The 21,780-nt window shown below is 37.2% G+C and overlaps 2 protein-coding genes across 4 annotated transcripts; one reads left to right on the forward strand and one right to left on the reverse strand.

Annotated features, from left to right (window-relative positions):
* The first annotated feature begins 12,512 nt into the window (after positions 1–12,512).
* On the forward strand, positions 12,513–13,911 carry LOC110898932 (early nodulin-like protein 1). The gene is made up of 2 exons (XM_022145782.2): positions 12,513–12,738; positions 13,264–13,911. Exons 1-2 carry the CDS (start codon positions 12,576–12,578, stop codon positions 13,743–13,745), a joined length of 645 nt encoding a protein of 214 aa, XP_022001474.1. The 5' UTR covers positions 12,513–12,575; the 3' UTR covers positions 13,746–13,911.
* Positions 13,912–13,934: 23 nt separating this feature from the next.
* Positions 13,935–21,765, reverse strand: LOC110898931 (protein disulfide-isomerase 5-3). Of its 3 annotated transcripts, XM_022145779.2 has the most exons (15): positions 21,442–21,660; positions 21,288–21,348; positions 20,859–20,949; positions 20,647–20,741; positions 20,498–20,555; positions 19,532–19,719; positions 19,395–19,452; positions 18,620–18,735; positions 18,465–18,530; positions 17,317–17,383; positions 17,106–17,234; positions 16,393–16,614; positions 15,735–15,884; positions 14,838–14,915; positions 13,935–14,230 (listed from the first exon to the last, which is right to left on the reverse strand). In XM_022145779.2, the coding sequence occupies exons 2-15, from the start codon at positions 21,326–21,328 to the stop codon at positions 14,153–14,155; spliced, it is 1,437 nt and encodes a 478-aa protein (XP_022001471.1). In that variant the 5' UTR covers positions 21,329–21,348; positions 21,442–21,660; the 3' UTR covers positions 13,935–14,152. The 3 variants fall into 3 exon arrangements, with proteins under 3 accessions (XP_022001471.1, XP_022001472.1, XP_022001473.1); XM_022145780.2 differs by lacking the exons at positions 21,288–21,348; positions 21,442–21,660 and adding an exon at positions 21,672–21,765; XM_022145781.2 differs by lacking the exon at positions 17,106–17,234 and having other exon boundaries at positions 21,288–21,660.
* Positions 21,766–21,780: the final 15 nt, after the last annotated feature.

Below are 21,780 nucleotides of genomic sequence, written 5' to 3' on the forward strand. Positions count from 1 at the left end.
ACTGAGCCTAGATAATGTGGTAATCAGTAGCTATAGTCGCCATGGACTATAACCATCGTGAACATGCTCACGTTATGAAGTTCCAATGAACTTCGTGTTGACCATAGGCTGGTCAATGCAGAAAGTCAACAAAACATTGACTTTCGGACTCGAAAAGCGAATAAAAGAACGAAAGAACACTTACGAAGGGTCCCCGAATGCTAATCTAGATCAAAATGGCTCAGGTATGAAACAAAGGTTCCAACTTAGAGCTTTTGATCAGATTTTTGTGGGTTTTCACCAAAAGGGGGGTATTTATAGGAAAAGTAAAGCCGTTAGGATCGTTTCTTGAATATCGTGCCACGATCTTATGCGTGCACTTGTCACAAAGTTGTGGTGCCTTATCTTGGCCCTTAGCTCCTGAGATTGTGAAAGGGCATTGCCCTTTGGTGTGTTTGAAAGGCCAAGTTTGCAAGAAAGACAAACTTTCTGTTACTGAAGGGGCCATGCGGCCCGCATCAGGATCAGACAAAACTCAGGCGGGCCGCCTGGCTATGTCTGATCTGCACAAAGTTTCAGAATTGGCAGTTTTGGTCCCTGTTGCATGTTTAAGCCATTTCCGACACTTCTAAGGCCCGTAAAGCCAACTTCAAGGCCCTAAAATGATGCCTAAACATTGTGGACATGAAACATGCTCAAAAATGTGTCGGATGTTGGTTCGTTTGGCCGTACGATCGTGATGTTCGGTTAATTACGACGGAATGCGCATAAGCGCGAAAAATGATCCAAATTGCGCGACGAATGGATTTTTCTCATGCCAAACACTAAGGCATAATATTATAATGCTTACATAAATTTTTGGATGTCCGGATGTATTCAGAACGTAAGTTATGCGCGAAAGTGCAAACTTGTGCACTTTTTGACACTTTTAGCCCCTGAATGATCCAAAAGTTTGTTTTAGCATACCAAACCCCTCAAAACCTATTTCTAAGCTATGTAAAGGATATTTATGGTATGTTTAACTTATGGACATGTTCCGGAATGTTCGTTATAGTTCAAATTGGCATACTTTCACAGTTTGTCAAGTTTAGTCCCTATAAGCGAATTAACTTGTTTTTGCCATACCAAAGCCTTCAAAACTTATTTCTAAGTTATGTAAAGGTTATTTGAGGTATGTTGAGTTTATGTTGATGTTCCGGAGTATTTGTCGCATTTAAACTGAGTACGTTTACGCACCAGTTTGCGTATAATTCTCCAGAAAGCGATGTAGAGTTTGAAATTGAACAAGAATTGATATGTGCAAAAGATACACATATTTATACAAGATCCCAAGTATGAAATACAATATTTCATCGGCTTGGTATTTGTTTGATGGTCGCGGTGACACAGGTGTCACAGTCTCCCCTACTTTAGGAAATTTCGTCCCGAAATTTATTCGTAGGAGTCTATTTGTGACTCTGCCAAATAACCATCAGCGATATGCAAAGTAATATCCTGTCATTTCCTTAACGGTCATTCTTCAGAAACGAAAATGAACAGACGGAGTCATTTTCCTCAACGAGTATTCTTCAGAAATGGGAATGACGGAATAAGCAAACGAATGTTCATTTCCTCCACGGACAAATCCTCAGAAATGAAAATGAACTAACGGAGTTATTTTCAACGGTTGCTTCATCAGAGTTGGAAATGAAGGATTATACAACGGATATTCATTTCCCCAACGGATAAATCGTCAGAAACGAAAATGAACTAACGGAGTCATTTTCAACGGTTGCTTCATCAGAGTTGGAAATGAAGGATTACACAACGGATATTCGTTTCCCCAACGGATAAATCGTCAGAAACGAAAATGAGCTAACGGAGTCATTTTCAACGGTTGCTTCATCCGAGTTGGAAATGAAGGATTACACAACGGATATTCATTTCCTCAACGGGTAAATCTTCAGAAACGAAAATGAACTAACGGAGTCATTTTCAACGGTTGCTTCATCAGAGTTGGAAATGAAGGATTACACAACGGATATTCATTTCCCCAACGGATAAATCGTCAGAAACGAAAATGAGCTAACTGAGTCATTTTCAACGGTTGCTTCATCAAAGTTGGAAATGAAGGATTACACAACGGATATTCATTTCCTCAACGGATAAATCTTCAGAAACGAAAATGAAATAACGGAGTCATTTTCAACGGTTGCTTCATCAGAGTTGGAAATGAAGGATTACACAACGGATATTCATTTCCCCAACGGATAAATCGTCAGAAACGAAAATGAGCTAACGGAGTCATTTTCAACGGTTGCTTCATCAGAGTTGGAAATGAAGGATTACACAACGGATATTCATTTCCTCAACGGATAAATCTTTAGAAACGAAAATGAACTAACGGAGTCATTTTCAACGGTTGCTTCATCAGAGTTGGAAATGAATGGGGTTAACTCTAGACACATGACAGAACTTGCTGTGATTTCTGTGCACTAAATTCCATAATTATGTATGCATCCATAATTACGTAATCCCTTGCACAGTCCGCACAGTTTGTTTTGTAATGTTTTGGGGAAGGATATCAATCTTGTGATGAGGGTGACTAAACTTCCATCGGTTCCCTTTAATTAGATCTACAGGGGATCTTCTTAGTTAGGCCACCAAGGAGTCCTTTCAGCTATATCATCACATGATATCCCTAGCCAGATTTTTAGATCAATCTGTTTAACTAGACCACTCAAGGGGTCTAATTATGAAGTAGTACTTTATAATCCGAGGGACTTAACTATAGCATAGAAGTCCATTGAGGATTTTAAGTAATACCTTTGGGTATCCTACTATGAATCTCTTGTACAAGGATATGTAAGATTCTACGAAGATTTGGATAACATAATTTGGATCACACAATAACACATAAGGGAAACATAATCACAAAGTCACATAATTGTTTAACTTGATTATAATTTGTTATTAACTTGTTATTGATTGAATACGGATATGGAAACCAGTCGAAGGGTCTCAATGTTCACTGGAATCTATCTGAGAAGATAGAAAGATCTCCCAAAATTCGATTTTTGATTACAAGGAATTATCACATTCGAATTTAGGTATACAACAATTAAGGACTTACGGAAAATCCTTAGGTACCCTATTAAGGATTTATAGTGGTACTTTGGGTATTCGTCACGTGTTGTAACTTGCGCCGTGTATTTCGTTTTCCTTGGAAGAAACGGGCACTTAGGAATTTCGTGGAAGACGCAAGAGATCATAGAATGGGAGAATTTTGGGGGTAGTTTGTTCTTCAAGGAATACGGTTCTTTGATTGTCGGTATTGTAAGGGATATGTCGTTTATACATGCAACCACAGAAATACATTGCAATGTAAATAAAAGATTTATTTATAAACAACGATAACAACTGTTTCTTGGATCTTGACAACAAAAGAAAATAATACATAAGACGTGATTATTTCTAAACGATGTTGTCTTCTAGTCAGTCAGATGCTCATCCCTGTGCTGGATTTGCATTAGCAAGCTTTGGGCAATTTCTTCGGAAATGACCCATCTCGCCACAGTTGAAACAAGAGCCTGGTAGAAAATGACCTTGAGTAGGATTGTTGCCAGCTTGGTTTGGCGCAGCTGCAGCTGGGCAGACTCTTGTTGTGTGGCCTATAAGTCCACAAGTTTGGCATTTGCGGCACTGTACATTGGCGTGATGATGGAGGCTACAATAGTTGCACAAGGGTGCAGTTCCATTGTATGGTTTTCTAGCAGGGGGTTGAGCTGGTTGGTTGGGGACGGCTTGACCATTGTGAGCGACCACGGCGAAGTTCTGAAAAGCCTTCCGCTTCTTTGACTTCTTAGGGGATTCAGTCTGTTCATCCATGGTCTTTGATTCCACGATTGGGTTCGATTCCCCGACCGGTTTCTTGTCACCTTTTCGGAAAAGTTTACCTTTCCTGATCTTCGATTCAGTCAGGGTTGCAGATAGCTCAATGGCCTGTCTAACTGTAGTAGGGTTGCTACCAGTCACAATATCTTGTATTGAGTCAGGGAGGCCATCAATGTACTTTTCGATTGCCTTATCCAAAGGTGTAACCATATCCGGGCATAACAAACTTAACTCCTCATAACGATCCGTGTAGGCTCGATGCTCACCGCTAGCTTGCTTAAGATCGTCGAACTCCGTTTCCAAGGCCCTGATCTCGTGACGAGGACAGAATTCCTTCATCATCAGAGCTCGAAGCTCTTGCCATGTTTGAGCCAGTGCCACATCGGCACCCCTATCTCTCATCACACCATTCCACCATGTCAAAGCTCGTTTCTCAAAGACGCTAGATGCGAATTCTACCTTTCGCTCGTTTGGACATTGAACATGTCTGAAGATGTTCTCTAAACTCTTGAACCATTGTAGAAGTGCAGTCGCTCCTTGAGACCCAGAAAACTTTGATGGCTTAGCCGAGTTGAACGTCTTGAAGTTGCAGGGGGCATTATGGTTGTTGTTGGCTTGGTTCCATTGAGCAAAGAGGTTTGGGAATAGAGCAGCCATTTTCTGCGCAATGATCTCTGCCAGTTCTGCAGTCGCTATCTGGTTTTCGCGTCGAGGAGGCATTCTAAAAGAGAAAGAAGAAAGAAAGCAAATGAAATGGCATTGGGTAAGAATAGAATGTTACAATTACCGACCATAGTCATGGTTGATGGTCATTTGTTTGAACCACGAAGCAAACAAAAAACACCAAGGCTGAATCAAAGCAAATAGATCCTCATAGTGTATCGCGAAGACATGCTCGCCTATAAGTGGACACTCACCCCAAGAGTTCCCAGGTAAGAGTGACTGGTCCGATTATGTGGATTTGTACGAACACTCTAGCCTTAGACAGAAAACCCAGAGTACAGGCATTCACTCTTCCAGTTTGCACGTGTTCACACTATTTAGGACCCAAAACCTTGACGAGGTTTTGAAAACCCAAAGGGGTTCAAAACCTTATAACAGAGGGTTCAAAACCTAGTAATCAATCATCCTAGTACAGATGATTAGTTTTCAAAGCGGTTTTGAAATTTATGTTCTTGTTGTGGTCGTCGCCTAAGGATAGGTGACGGTATTGTTTTATGACTAAACGCAAGTAAACTCTCGTTAGGGTCCTAGGAAGGTTATAGACTAGGTCAAAGCATTACTAATAACCTAATTCCCTATAACCATTGGCTCTGATACCAACTTTTCTGTCACACCCCGACCACGTAGAACATACAAAACGTGGCAGAAACATCGGGGAGTCTTGTAATAGAATCAATTGTTTCAAATCCATGGCAATTGAAGTTTCGTTTTATTAATCAAACATGAAAGTTTACATTATTTTATACAAGAACCAAAGAGTACATAACATAATTTAACTAGTTCTTGTCTCGTTTTAAGTCACTAAGGCACAGGTCCGCCTAAGTATGTCTTGATAAGTCCTATGCATCATCTCCTGAAAACACATGTGAAAATAGGTACGTCAGCATAAAAATGCCTGTGAGATACATTGGTTTTGTGAAAACGGAATTCATGACTTATGTTTGAGAAAATGTTTAGTCATGAACATTGTAATTTGCTTTGTCTTGTAAATTATTTGAAAAACGATAAGATCAGATGATATGTATAAATAAGAGAACACTGTATGGTTAAACGGATAACCATGTAAAATGTGTTTGTATAAGATAAGTCGTTTGTAAAACAATGTCTCGTGAAAAGTGTGTTATTTGTATAAAATGTCATATGTCTCAAATTGAAATGATTCAAATAACGCTACGATATGTAATACCATACAAACACTTATGTATAGGAAGTACCAGCGGCGTTTCCACCATACTTGTATCATATTACACACGCCTCGTTACTTAATCACTTACCCAAACCAAACCATCAAGATGAAGTGTTTAACAATTGTGGAAATGTTTATGTATAGTCAAATGTCTATTGTCAAATGTAAATCATGTCAACGGATACAACTGGTTTACACGGTTCAATGGTTACAAACGGTTCATATAATCGAAGGGTTAAGACGGTTCACATAGTCAAATAGTTACAACGGTTCAAAATGTAGTATAATGTGTTCATATGCTGGATGAGCATATGCAACGGATATGCAATGTAAAACAATGTACTAAGTACGCACACAATGGGCATACATAGCATGTAATGTAAAGCAATGTACTAAGTACGCACACGATGGGCATACATAGCATGTAATGTAAAGCAATGTACTAAGTACGCACACAATGGGCATACATAGCATGTAATGTAAGGCAATGTACTAAGTACGCACACAATGGGCATACATAGCATGTAATGTAATGTAAAACCATGTACTAAGTACGCACACAATGGGCATACATAGCATGAAATGTAATGTAATGTAAAGTGATGTGCTAAGTATGCACACGATGGACATACATAGCATAAACACAATGAAATCATGTACTATATATGTACTATCGAACATAGCAAGTATATGATGTGAAAACCGGAAAGCATGAAAGTAACAAGTAGGCACATGTGTTTCACCCCAAAACAGTTTGGTAAACAGTAAAAGATGGGGTTCAATGTACTCACCTGAGATTGCTTTGAAGTTCTTGTATAATAACCAAGTAATGCTAGAGATCACGGAATATCAAACGGCACCTAATAGGTAGCTATGTTAATATACCGGACCTAAATCGGAGGATCGGATAGTATGCGGGTTCGTAAACCAAACGAGTATGGAGACTCGTGAAATATGGTTTAACAAAGCCCACATACTAAAATGAAACCTAACCTAAGTGCTTGCGACCCATTTCGACCCGTTTAGGTAGCTTATGCTATCTTAACGCGTCGTTCGCGTAGAACGCGTTTGGAACGCCTAACATCGTGACCACAAGGTATAACCTCGGAAGGTTATAGTTATGGTCACCTAATGTGTTTGGTCGGATCCTATTGATCGACCAAATGGGTCGTGTTCGAAAGTATAAGCGAAGGTTTAGATCGCTTACCTTACGACCCCATATAAGCACCATACTAAAAGTGACGAGCTAAGCATGTTAGAACATGCTTAACTAAGTTTAGAAAACAGGTTTGGCATCAAAACAAACGGCTTTCATGCTCACGGGTAGTTTGGTTACAAAATACGCAAGAATGCGCATTTTGGCCGAAACTACGACTCGTCACTGAGCCTAGATAACGTGGTAATCAGTAGCTATAGTCGCCATGGACTATAACCATCGTGATCACGCTCACGTTATGAAGTTCCAATGAACTTCGTGTTGACCATAGGCTGGTCAATGCAGAAAGTCAACAAAACATTGACTTTCGGACTCGAAAAGCGAATAAAAGAACGAAAGAACACTTACGAAGGGTCCCCGAATGCTAATCTAGATCAAAATGGCTCAGGTATGAAACAAAGGTTCCAACTTAGAGCTTTTGATCAGATTTTTGTGGGTTTTCACCAAAAGGGGGGGTATTTATAGGAAAAGTAAAGCCGTTAGGATTGTTTCTTGAATATCGTGCCACGATCTTATGCGTACACTTGTCACAAAGTTGTGGTGCCTTATCTTGACCCTTAGCTCTTGAGATTGTGAAAGGGCATTGCCCTTTGGTGTGTTTGAAATGCCAAGTTTGCAAGAAAGACAAACTTTCTGTTACTGAAGGGGCCATGCGGCCCGCATCAGGATCAGACAAAACTCAGGCGGGCCGCCTGGCTATGTCTGATCTGCACAATGTTTCAGAATTGGCAGTTTTGGTCCATGTTGCATGTTTAAGCCATTTCCGACACTTCTAAGGCCCGTAAAGCCAACTTCAAGGCCCTAAAATGATGCCTAAACATTGTGGACATGAAACATGCTCAAAAATGTGTCGGATGTTGGTTTGTTTGGCCGTACGATCGCGATGTTCGGTTAATTACGACGGAATGCGCATAAGCGCGAAAAATGATCCAAATTGCGCGACGAATGGATTTTTCTCATGCCAAACACTAAGGCATAATATTATAATGCTTACATAAATTTTTGGATGTCCGGATGTATTCAGAACGTAAGTTATGCGCGAAAGTGCAAACTTGTGCACTTTTTGACACTTTTAGCCCCTGAATGATCCGAAAGTTTGTTTTAGCATACCAAACCCCTCAAAGCCTATTTCTAAGCTATGTAAAGGATATTTATGGTATGTTTAATTTATGGACATGTTCCAGAATGTTCGTTACAGTTCAAATTGGCATACTTTCGCAGTTTGTCAAGTTTAGTCCCTGTAAGCGAATTAACTTGTTTTTGCCATAACAAAGCCTTCAAAACTTATTTCTAAGTTATGTAAAGGTTATTTGAGGTATGTTGAGTTTATGTTGATGTTCTGGAGTATTTGTCGCATTTAAACTGAGTACGTTTACGCACCAGTTTGCGTATAATTCTCCAAAAAGCGATGTAGAGTTTGAAATTGAACAAGAATTGATATGTGCAAAAGATACACATATTTATACAAGATCCCAAGTATGAAATACAATATTTCGTCGGCTTGGTATTTGTTTGATGGTCGCGGTGACACGGGTGTCACAGTACTTGACCCGGCCCAAATGGATACACGTTATTTATCGCCTTGCATATTAATATTATTATTATTATTGCGTACTAACTCGCGAAGCCCAACGCATTGTAGTTTATATACTACACTAGGCTGTGGGCTTGTGGAGACAACCCCTAACTGGGCCTGGCCTATTGAGGTTAGGGTTTCCCATATCTCCTATATAAGGAGGTCTCCACCTCCTTATAAGGGAATCGAATATGGGGCAAACACTTTTGTAGCTGGAAACAGGGGATTCTTCCCCTACCGGCCGTCTCTACATCCCCGTTTTTCGCTCTTCTTCTTGTTTGCAGGTCTAAGATTCGGGCGGAGAACACGAAATGTGGCCAGGTTCATATCCATCACCGTAGAAGTACCGACCCGCTCGGGACATGCTTCTTCATATAATATTGTTATTTGGTTTGTAGCTTTGTATAATATTGTGAGATGTATGGTCTGTGTTGTGAATGGTGATTATGTTAAATCATCTCATGTGTCTTGGGCGTACGAGGAAATATGAAACGTGACTCGTGTTGATCCGTGAAGATGTTTATGGAAAGATTTATGTTTGTGAGGTGATTTAATGTTAAAATGAAATTTGAAAATGTTTGAACCAAACTTATAATTTATTATAACTTTGAATTGAATTTGTAATATAATTAAGATGTTATACTCACCATTCATGTATTTACTCTGTTATTATTATTGTTATTAAAAAACGAATTGCAATTCGAACAACCTCATATGATTAAGAGAAAAATATAGATTTCAGATTAAACCTACTTGTAGAGTCTTCAGAATTTGGAATCGCCGTTAAAAATAAAAAAAAAATTAATGATTAAAAGATTCAATTTCTTGAACGAAATATCAATTTAGGATAAAATTAGGTTTTTAGAATCGCAAAAATGCAGTTGAATTGCATGATGATGAGATATCAGACTAGTTACAATTATGGTAATTGAATCTCTTTTGGTTAAAGACTAAATGAATGCATTATGACAATAACACCCTTAAACGCCCACTTTTAAAAATACATGTGTAAAGCTTTGATCACTTTAGCTTCTTTCACTTCCTACATAGATCATATTTCCTATTTGATCTTTGGCCAAGAAAGATATGTTTAGGATCTGTAGAGAGCTTAATTGAAATTGATGTTTTTTTTTAAATATATCATTTTTCTTAATAATCTTTAAAACGTACATTATCTGTATATTAAAAGGGGGAACGAAAAGAATAGTGCCACCTGATCTTTTTTGATTGATTAGGGTGATGTTTCCAATCTATTTCCTACATCTGCAACTCCTAGATTACGCCACTTCTTACTTCGTATTCTCCACCCTCTACATTCTTTCTCAGTCCACCATTTGATTTAAAACACATTTAAATTATTAAATTACAATTATTCATACTTATTATTTATTTATAATGATAATTATTACTTGTCTTTTGAATCTTAATACAAAGGTAACAACTTAACATTTATAAATAAGTTTAACTTCTTATTTAACATATAATATCTTTAAGTGTATAATAAATATAGCATGTAAAGTTTTTTACTTAGTCATGTAACTATGGACCCTTATTATAAGTAATCACTAAATAATAAATTAACATTTGACTAAATAGAAGATGCTAACTTTGAAGCTTTATCTTTCATAGTGTCACTTTAATTCATTGACAATAATATTAAATATTTAAAGCGGTAGTTCTAAAACACAAATAAAGATGCTAACTTTGTACTTTGAAGCTTTAGCTTTCTTAGTTTCACTTTAATTCAATGACAATGGTTACACATTTGAAGCGGTAATTCTAGTTCTAATTCTAAAACACAAATAAAGGTGTGTGACAACTAAAGTGATCCGATTAATATTTAGTAATAATCGAAGTATTATAATTGCATCTTATATGAACTACCCATGAAAATAAATATCATCATAATGCTCAGTAAATCCCACTAATAGTAAAGCTAAGATAGTCGCAACCCATGAAAATAAATATATTAATGAAATTTCTATTAATATATTTATTTTCATGACGCAGCTGTAATTTCCCTTTTTGCTATTTAAAAATAGATGGAAACACAGCTTGTTGCGCGTATACCTTCTTTTTTATGTAATTTCCATTACGAATGAAAATAGATTTGTCATATGAAAAATTAAGATATAAACATCTTTTTCAAACACATACACATTTAGAACCAATAATTTGTTGAGAATCATGAGGATCGCATACTACACTTGTACTTAACGTTTTAAATGTAATACCAAATACGGTTATGTAACCGCTTATGTTTTCCTCACGCTACTTCCAAGTATCTTTTATACAGTACGTAAATATATGTTATTCAATTCTCGGAATTTCCATTATGAATGAAAATAGATTTGTCATATGAAAACTTAAGATATTAACATCTTTTTCACACAAATACATATTTAGAACCAAAAATTTGTTGAAAATCATAAGTACCACATAATACACATGTACTTAATGTTTAAAATGTAATAACAAAGATAGTTATATAACCGCTTATGTTTCCCTCTCACGCTACTTCCAATTATCTTTTAAATATTACGTACAAATGTGTTATTCGATTCTCGTCATTTTCAACATATCACTTACTAGGTCTGGGAAAAAACATGCCCACATAAATTTTTAATATATGTGTATCCAATGGCATGGCAGACCCAGGATTATTTTCATCGGGTCAGTTAGTTTTTTCGATGATCGAATGTCGCTTAACTTGACGTCCCAGGTCGAGTTAGGTCGGATCATGGTACTAATGATACTTTGTCTTTTTAACCGGTAAAACTAAAAGCTAAAATGTAGTCATATGACCACAAAAAGAACATAAGATGTTCAACAACCATTTTGAAAGAATAAGGTACTAAATTGGATTGATACTCAGATTTTTTGTTTTTTTCACTTTGTTTTTTCAAAAGAAACACGTGTAGATTTGAGCTTTTCTAAGGCTGGAGGGTGTGGGGCGCCACCCCCGCCAACTCAAAGGGGTAGGGGGGGGGGGCTATAGGGGGGCTCCATGGTGGTAACGATGAGAAGGGGCGCTATAGGTGGGGCCCACTTGTTTTGCACCAATGAAATCTTTTTTTTTTTAATTTTTCTTTAATATGGGGCTCCATCCACACCATACAAATTAAAGGGGACTCCATGGTTGAGTTGGATCCTAGGTGGCGCTGACATGGCTTGATAAAGCCCCTAGAGGGCTCCAACCACACCCTCAAGCCTAAGTAAGTTCAAAATCTACAGGATCGACACTTAAAATCTCAGGGGTCAATCAGAAATTTGTTATGCATTATATACGCTACATATAAAATAAAATAAAAAAAGAGTAAATTACAAAAATTGCCCTTTATGTATGTCACTTATTGCAAACTGTGTCCTTTATCTTCAATAATTACAGAAAACATACTCGATGTTTGCAAACCTTTGCAAGTTATGTCCTTTAGCCATAACTCAGTTAATTTTTGTGGTTAAATCTGACCAAATGGACCCTACATGAGGGTATTTTGGTCATTTTAATGTCATGTGGGCTCTATTTGGTCAGATTTAACCATAAAAATACCGTCATGTGGGGTTCATTTGATCAGATTTAACCCCAAAAATTAACTGAGTTAGGGCTAAAGGACATAACTTGCAAGAGTTTGCAAACATCGAGTACGTTTTCTCTAATAATTGAAGACAAAGTATACAATTTGCAATAAGTAACATACATATAAAGGACGATTTTTGTAATTTACTCGAAAAAAGCTAACGAGGTCGGTTAACCGGTGGCCTATATAGTATTAAGCCTTTAGCATCTGTATGTGTGAAAGTGATTATTAAGCCTTTAGCATCTGTGTTTTTGGCAGTGGTAAAGAAAAGCATAAAACCTCAAACACAAAAGCACTCCTTATGCTTTGCAATGCAACTCAAGAAACTACATTACAAGAAAAGAAGAGATTCACTCTACTCCTACAAATACCCCTATACTATGCCTTTCATGTTAAACATTCATTTATCCTTCCCATTTTGCCCTTTTCTTTCTTGCTTTTGCAATGCTGACCCTTCTAGGGCTTTTTAGTCTTTTCCTGACGACGATTCAAACCGGCTATGCATACCAGTTCAAGGTTGGTGGTTCCGGTGACTGGAGCCTTGCAGCATCATCCTCCTATGATCAATGGGCGCAAAAAGGCCGGTTTCAAACGGGAGACACCGTTTGTAAGTTTTATTATCATGTTATTTGCATCAAAAGTTTTGTGACAAATTTAAATCAAACTTTTTTTTCTTATTTTACATTGTTTGTGACAGTTTTGCCACAGAATTGAAACACTCACATTTTTTACGACTATTTTATGACCGGATTGAAACCGTCGCAAAATTTTCAACCAACTCTCCACCGACATTTAAAACTCAACTTAAAACTAATATTTTTGTGACCGTATTTGAACAGTGATAACTTTTGTATTAAGACTTGATTTATAATTTGTTTTCCATTTTTCTGCAACCGAAATGAAACATTCACAAATTTTGCGACTTGTTTGTAACCGAATTCTAGCGGGTGCAAAATATTGCTGGATGTCAATACTTGTGCAAGCGTTGTGATTTCTGTCGCTAAATTTACAACTTATAATTGTGCGACCGATATGACTTCTGTCACTAAATTTACAACTTTTTTTACGGTCACAAATGCCCATCTGGTAGTAGTGTAACATATACTTGATAGGTTTTTTTGTTTGTATATAGTATTTAACTACCAGGCTAATGAGGACTCAGTGCTCCAAGTAACCGAAGCCGACTACAAGAACTGCAGCACAGCCTCACCGATTGCAAAATACAGTGACGGCCACACTATGATCACGCTAAACCAATCCGGGCCTCATTATTTCATCAGTGGGGTTGTAGATCACTGCAAAAACCATGAGAAAGTGGTGATTATCGTATTGGCAGACCGAAGCAACCACACTTCCGACACTCCATCTCCATCTCCGTCTGCATCTCCACCTCTACCTGCATCTCCGCCAACTCTACCGCCAGCTCCCACCAGTGAACAGTTTGCCTCACCTCCACCCGCCCCAAGTGCACCAGAACCCGACCTCAATCCGGCCCCAACTCCAGCTCATTCGGACGAAAACCCTCCACCATCTCCTACTCCAAGTGGTGCATCTTCAACGGTCATGGATCTCTTTTGCTTTTTTGGAGCTTTGGGTGGTTTCTTTCTTCTTTAAGATTTTTGAGTTTGTTGTGTTTATTATCCATACACTTTGTTAAATAAATTCGTGGTAATTGTGTTAAGCCGCTTGTGCGCGTTTGTGTGTATATATGTATATGTATGTGAACAATATTTGTAAGTGAAGCAATTCAAGAAAATAAGCAAGTATATTTGCAGTCCAAGAAAAAGAGTTCAAAAACAACGATCGTGTGAAGAGCGTTCAACATATAAAACGGATAAAGGAAGAAAAAATTAACTGTCGTAACTGTCATTCTAACCGCTCGGTGTTACCATTTTTTTTTTGCATAATGTAGGTCATTGCTAAGGAATAACTACTAAAGCACTTGACCTGATATACTAGATTTCTGTGGCAAAAATGTGTGGAAAATTAAATCAACCAACTGGTATACACCAGGATCTGATCTAAAAATTTTTCCCCAGTTCGATTTTTTTCGCAAGTTTACACGTGTTGTAAAGAATCGAATCCAATATTCCAGCAACCTGAAAGCGCGTACACAAGGAAAAGAAGCAAGTCAATGAGTAAAATAAATATAAAAAAAAAAACGCGAGACTCGAGGCGAGAGCTTTACGTACACTAAGGGTGTGCACAGGTCAGTTTGGGTAGATTTTCAGTTAAATCTAAACCAAAACCAACAATTCGGTTTTAGAAAACCATTCAGTTTAGGTTTTCCATATTACGTATGGGTTCGGTTCAGTTATGGGTCGATTTTCGGTTTTACAAATGGGCATGAAATGTGTGGGCCCGAGAACAAAAATTGGCCCAAATAAATGACTTTGGGCCCAAAACTTTTGGGCCTTTTGGCCCAAATAATGAGTTTGGGCCATAAATCCAATAATAAACATTATAAACAAGTTTGGTGTGGTTCCGTTTCGGTCTTGGTGCGGTTCTGTTTAGGAACGAGACATAACCGAAACCAACCGTAATTCTCGGTTTCCGAACAAACAGCCGAACAGTTGGTCATTAGTTTGGGTCGATTTTGTCGGTTATTTCGTTTTAGGATCGGTTAATCGGTTTTCTGCTCAGCCGTAAGTCGTACGCGAGGTGTTACTTTATGTAAAACAGTTATGGTTTCGAGTGAAGACATACCGTGAATACACCACCAATAATGGCACAAAGGTTGGTGATGAAATGAGAAAACGGCTTCAAGTTTTCAGTTATTAAAACCTGATGACAAAATAGATACAGGAATTAGAAACCAACTATAAGTTTAGAGTAAATTATTTTTTGAGTCCCTGTGATTTAGTGGTTTTAACCGCTTGAGTCCAGAATCAAAAGGTTTAACGCTCCGATTCCCTAACCACTCGTTTTGAGTCCCTGTGTTTTAGTGGTTTTAACCACTTGAGTCCAAAATCAAAAGTACAAGTGTTAAAAATTGGACTCAAAACGTTATAAAATGAGTGATTAGGGACTCAGGGCGTTAAACTTTTTGATTTTGGATTCAAGTAGTTAAAACCTAAGCAGTCAATAGCGGTGCTATAGCGGTTAGCGGACCTCAGGGTGTGTAGCGGTCCAAATAGCGGTGGCCTATAGCGGTTCCGCTATTAGCGGCGCTAAATACCGCTATAGCGGTGCTATAGCGGTGGCCTATAGCGATTATAGCAGTAACGGTGTTTGATTGTGTTAATTCTTAAATTAAATACTTCAAAGTTACTATTAGTATTTAATTTGCAATAGGTTTTTGATAATGGAACGATATTACTATGAATTTTGATATTACTATTAATATTTTCAATGATATATTTATATATATATATATATATAAAAATACATAAATTATGCATGGTATAAAAATTACCGCTATATCACCGTTATACCACCGCTATAACCTATATATCATATAGCAGACCTTGACCGCTATTCGATTTTGGATCGCTTTAACTGCATAGGTTAAAACCACTAAAACACTGGGACTCAAATAGTAATTTACTCATAAGTTTATAACCATTGTGTAACGGAACGTAAAACGGGCTTTGATTTATAAACCTGCATAGGAGAAAACTCTAGATGGAACTTTGCAGCGGGAATGGTATTGGCATGTATCAAACTAGTATGTGCGGTATACTCATAGTTTTCAATCAACTTATGAGATAACCCTAACACCTCCGTCTTCACAACTTGAAGATAATGCTCGATCTATAACAACTTGTATACATGAGTATGTGATGCATAAAGATATGTAAACGAAAAGATTCGTATAGAGTAAGTCTACAAAGGGTGTTTTTCCGGCTTAGTGGCATTTTTGTAAATTGTGTTTACTTTTAGTGATTGATTTTAATAATATAGGGGTATAAATGTGTTTTTGGTGTTTATCCAACGGTACTTTATTCGTAGCATGTATACGGTGCTTTATTTTGTATGTAACAAATGGTTCATTATGTAGTGTTTTATTAGTAGCACGTGGTGTTTTATTTATAGTTAACAAATAGTACATGGTGTTATATTTTGCATATAAAAATGGTATATGATGTTTTCTTTTGCAGGAACATGGTATTTTTATCATTATTGAATAATAATAGTCTAATTTACTCTTATACCCCCCCCCCCTTTAATTTTAATGATTGTCACATGTCTAATTCTTATGGCTTCTTAGGAATTTAACCCTTGGTAGACAAACCCTGGTAACAGGTATTGAAGATCTTACTGTAACATTTGCGCGATCTTCTCGCTTGGTTATGTATGCTTGGCCATTCAACCTGTTGTGGCCTACACCAAGGTAAGGTCCTAATCGCTTTATATCACTCATCATCGTTGGAGTAATTGACGGACCAAAAGATAAAGTAGAAATCACATGTGACATGTTCATCCGTGAAGCGTCAAACGAGTGTGATTTTGAACTTGCTGTAATGACCAGATTTCCTGGAACCTGCGTAGAGCGTCACGAGATTTAGTTCATATTAGTAAAACAATGCGTAAGCTTATCGTTATCCTTAGTTTCACGGGGTGGCGGATATATCCAAGATTTATATAATAACAACAGTTTTGAACCTTTTATCCTTTTAACAAAGAAAACATTTTCTGTAGCCATTTGTGTGCATATATTAGTACATGCGCTTCCATGTACGACTGCTAAACCTGTCGTGTTCCCGAAAAATGTGTCACACACATGAACCCGAACACGACATGTGTATTCCCAGGTTGACACAAACACAACCCGTTCAACCCCACATGGTATTTGTGGGTTGATGCGAACACGACCCATTTAGCTAAACGTGTTCGCGGGTTCGACCCGAAACTGACATAGGCCCGTTTAGACTAAATCCTAACCCGCGAATTTTGTGTTGTGCCAGAAATCCACACCCCTAATTCCATGTGGGTACACGTACACCCATGATTTTATGTTCATGAGTCAGTTACCTTCTTGACCCATAAAAATCCTTCAATCCTACAACCTTCTTGATGCGGTGCAGTTCTAACCGTCGCATAATCAATGAAATCATGTGTTACGGAATCCAATCCAATAGACGATACCAAACTATCCAATTTCTGAAAGGAATTTCGAATTCGAAATATCAAATAAAGAATCAAATAGTGAAACACGGTTCCAGAGAAATTGTAGTTTTCTTACCATAACCAAGCTATCGGTATCTCGATCTCCGTAATATGATTCATGAACCTTCATACCAAGATTATCCCTGATTCGACAAAAAGTTTAGGCGACATAAGCGAAACCTCAAAAAACACGCGCAAACGCGCCTAATGAGCTGTCACATCAGATTTTCACTCATTCTTCAAAAATACTCGTTTTCTCTCCAACCCTACAAACATCCTTGCAAATCCTTACATTTCCATATTATCACTTCTTTTTACATTTATTTTTCGTAATCAAATTGTTTCTTATACCAAATTAAATTATTTCTAAAAATAAAATCTAGTTATTATACTTTGTCAGTAATATATAAATTGACATATCGTATAAAAAAAATAAAAAATGTGTAAAATATTATAGAATGTAATGTTTTTAAAACTAGAGAAATACACATTTTTTGTTATTTTACCCAATTACCATATTTAAAATGATTTAAAATTAAAAATAAACATGATCTACAGTAATGCATATGGCATTCAAGTCATTAATGCACTCCATCTAAATATGAAACAATAAAAGAAAAAGGAATTAAAGGGCCCCACACATAGGCACATACTCACATAGCATCCGTTCACACCCTTGTTCACGGGAATTTCCTAAAAGGGCGTCTTCCTCTTATGCATATCTTGGGTGCAAACGAGTCGATCACCTCGCGAGCTTCCCCGAGATTGGTTCGAGACAAAACCCGAAACGAGCCGAGCTAAGCCTTATCGAGCCCGAGCTTGAGCTTACAACAAAGCTCGTTTATTTATCGACCCGAGCTCGAGCCTAGCATGTGAAGCTCGTCAGACTCGTCGAGCCTCAGTGTAATATTAGTTTTTATTAATAGTTAATAATATTTACCCCTTATTTAAAGCTGTCTAGTAAACGAGCCGAGCTCGAGCTTGAAAAACTACCAACGAACCTGGTTGAGCTCGGGCTCGGCTCGTTTGCACCCCTACCTTTCCCAAGGCGCCCTACGGGCTCATGCTTCGGAGATGGTCTAAACAAATCATAGGTAAAAAACTCGAACTAAAATAACTTATGATTAAACTAGCTAGTAGAAACAAGACGAATGGGAAATCTTTTAAAAACATCAACCCAAGATAACAAACAAGTTGGCATGTGTAGCAAAAAGGATAACTTACCCAACAGCACCAAAATCGCTGCCCTTACGGAAGATGCGAATTGACGGATAACCCTGTATGTGATGCCTGAAACCAAAAAAAAAAGTAAATCATGACCGGTAGAAGATGAACCGAAAGGAACTATAAACTAGTAGGAATGAAAAGCATATAATTACTTTTGACACAAGTCCGGTTCTTGAGTGCAGTCAATACTTCCAACAATTATACGACCATCATGCTCCGGATTATATCTTTGTCTCATAACTTTAGCTGCTTTATCCCACGCGGGTTTCTAAGATATAAAAATAAGTAGAATATAAACCAGTTTATAAAGTGACGTGCATGGTAGCAAAACTGCAGTTATTAGTAACTATGGTTTCAGCGGTTTTTGACGGACGTGAGAGGAAACGTAAATGCATGCGTGAAAAAGACGTGAGAAACTTAAAACATCTAACATGACTAAAGCATGCCATTTGAAGCATGAGACCAACGAGCAAAGACGAAAATATTTTTGTTTAGTAAAATGCCATTTTCGTCCCTGAGGTTTGGCCAGTTTTGCGAATTTCAACCAAAGGTTTGTTTTCCTCATCTGGATCCAAAAGGTTTGAAATCTTGCCATTTTCATCTGGCTCATTAACTCCATCCATTTTTCTCCGTTAAGTCAGGGGTATTTCCGTCTTTTTTGTTAATTTATAGGGCAATTCGGTGTTTTTATAATGGATGGAGTTACGAGCCGCTTGAAAATGGCATAATTCAAACCTTTTGGATCCAGATGAGGAAAAACAAACCTTTGGACGAAAGTCGCAAAACTGGCCAAACCTCAGGGACGAAAATGACATTTTACTCTTTTGTTTATAAACAAGTAACAAGTATAGAATGGAATATGTCAAATTATGGAAAAAAAAATTCCGATAACAATCAATAAGGAAAAGAGAAGAAAGTAATCATTACCAGAAGCCTACTCCAGTGACACCAGGGAGCAAAGAAATTTACGGCCACAACTGGATGCCTGCAATTGACGAAAATATGATGTGTTAAACATTAAACGATCATTCGGTGTTGAGTTTAAGAGTTATTACTTCACTTACTCATGAAGGAGTTTGTTAAAACTATGTGAATTTAGTGTGATAGATCCTTCACCGTATGTCTCGTCAACGATTTCATCATGCTTAAGCACATGTGATGGCAAAATGTCAAATTCGAATTCGAAGCCATTAGATTTCAAATCCCGATTGATTGAATACTTGCGAATGGTTTTTGTTACGTTTAGCCTGTTCTGCAGATATAAGAAAAACGATTTAAGGACTTGTAGCTAAGATCAAAAGAACATGAGTAATACCATGGTTAATTATTGTTTCACATGTAATGCAATTAGGCCTGTAAACGAACCGAATGAACACGAACACAGGCATGTTCGTGTTGGCTCATTTAACTTAACCAAACACGAACACGAGCATATGATCGAACAAATATTTTTGTACGTATTTGTTCATTAAGAAAATAGGCATGCTCGTTTTCGTTTAAAACTTAAATGAACAGTTCACGAACCTAAACGAACATAAACAAACTTAACCGAACATAATTTAACAAACATAAAAGAACACAATTGAACATAAATGGACCTAAAGTAGCTTTTTTATAAAAATTATTGATTAATTATGATAAGTTCTATTGGAATTTTTATTACTGGAAAACCAAATTACCAATTAGTTATATTTATATAAGTAGTTAGGAAACCTCGTTTATGCTTATATTTATATAAATATAACTCCATATGAATTTATTATTAAAATAAATATGAACATAAAGGGACGTTCACGAACATAAATAAATGAACAACATGTGCATTCGTGTTCATTCGTTTAATTAATGAACAAATAATTTTGTTCATGTCCATTAGTTTATTAAATAAACGAACTTCCCGCCGAACAGGAACGTTCGGTTCGTTTATAGGCCTAACTGCAATATTGAAATGGCTTTCCGAGTATACAAAATGACATGTAACTTGGAACAAATAGCAGTTGAGAAATTAAGTTAAGAATATTTGAACTCACTGTTCCTAAGACATCGCTCACATCAACGGATGCAAACTCACACGATAAAACCGGGAAACTGCATAAAACATGTTGAGTTGAAATGTTAGCGACAAAACTAAACTTCCGATGATAGTATTATCTTATGTAAAGATTGTCGTAAAGGGTACCTGATGTTGAGATCTATGCGTACGCTGTCCTCGATATTACTTTTGTCAATTATGATAGCGGTTGAGGTGCTAATAGTCAGATAACTATGTAGCTCCTGCAACATAAACCGTAAGAGCAGAAGAACGAAAACCTTAATGTATGCTTCAATAAGAAACCAGATAGAATCTATGCATGAAATGTATAGAAGGTGAACGAAACGGAATCTTCTTACCATTCCAAACAGAAAAATAATGAAAACAGCAGCTATTATTGAAATCCCGGCACCTGATAGTGATGCCTCTGTCAAATCTCTTGGAGTTTTCCTGCATAAAACGTCAAAATTGTAACAAAATCTCCAAGATTAATTCTTTAAAATACCCACAAAGGATGAAAAATTCTAGATGGATCCATGGGTGAAATCAAACGCAAATGCTCGATTTTGTTCGATTATAATTTCCACAAAAGGCACCTTCTCCCAACAGATCAACACAAACAATCCAACACCCAACAAAGTTGAAGAAAATACACACATAATCTGTTTAATTTCCTTGTGACATTTCATCAAACACTTGGTGGGCAACGTATAACAAATCATGAATATATGATTAATTTGAGAATGGGTTTAATTTCATCAAATCCGAGAATGTTAATGAATAACTACCTGAAAAAATCTATAGCTTTTATCTTGGCTGTAGAAACCATGATTAATCTGGGCGTAAAACCTAAATGATTGAATCAAGATGTGGACCATTAATGATTTGGGGTTCAATTGGTTTAACATTTTGTTAATGGAAGAGAGAACAATTCCTACTAACATCCGAATTTCACTGCATTGTGCCTGAAAATCAGGGGTGCTCATTGAATAAAATTGAGCCCTAATTTTTTTTATATATATGGATTCGATCCGAGCTTTATGGATGTTTGTAAGCTTAAAATTTATAAACTTTATTGAGTTTTGTTGCGAACTACGTCTTTTCGTCGTTGTCTCCATATCCCACAACTCATCTGAACCAGACGAATAAACCGAAGGCAACACAATCCGAACCTGATTGGTAAACCAGAAACCCAACGTATTTAGAATGAGTGTAGGATCGGATCATGAGAGAAGCTTTGCCAACCTCCTGAACTTTTCATTTAGTAGTGGAGAGTATTTA

Source organism: Helianthus annuus, chromosome 13, assembly GCF_002127325.2.
Source record: "Helianthus annuus cultivar XRQ/B chromosome 13, HanXRQr2.0-SUNRISE, whole genome shotgun sequence".
In the NCBI taxonomy this organism is placed as follows: Eukaryota; Viridiplantae; Streptophyta; class Magnoliopsida; order Asterales; family Asteraceae; genus Helianthus; species Helianthus annuus.

Excerpts from the sequence above, each read along its gene's own strand:
- LOC110898932 (XM_022145782.2), top strand. The coding sequence starts at position 12,576 with ATGCTGACCCTTCTAGGGCTTTTTAGTCTTTTCCTGACGACGATTCAA. Across the intron at positions 12,739-13,263 it reads TCAAACGGGAGACACCGTTT|TATTTAACTACCAGGCTAAT; the intron begins GTAAGTTTTATT and ends GTTTGTATATAG.
- LOC110898931 (XM_022145779.2), bottom strand. The coding sequence starts at position 21,328 with ATGGTTTCTACAGCCAAGATAAAAGCTATAGATTTTTTCAG. Across the intron at positions 14,916-15,734 it reads TAGAGTTTTCTCCTATGCAG|GTTTTAATAACTGAAAACTT; the intron begins GTTTATAAATCA and ends TTTTGTCATCAG. Across the intron at positions 14,231-14,837 it reads TTATTGGTGGTGTATTCACG|GTTGCTGGAATATTGGATTC; the intron begins GTATGTCTTCAC and ends ACGCGCTTTCAG.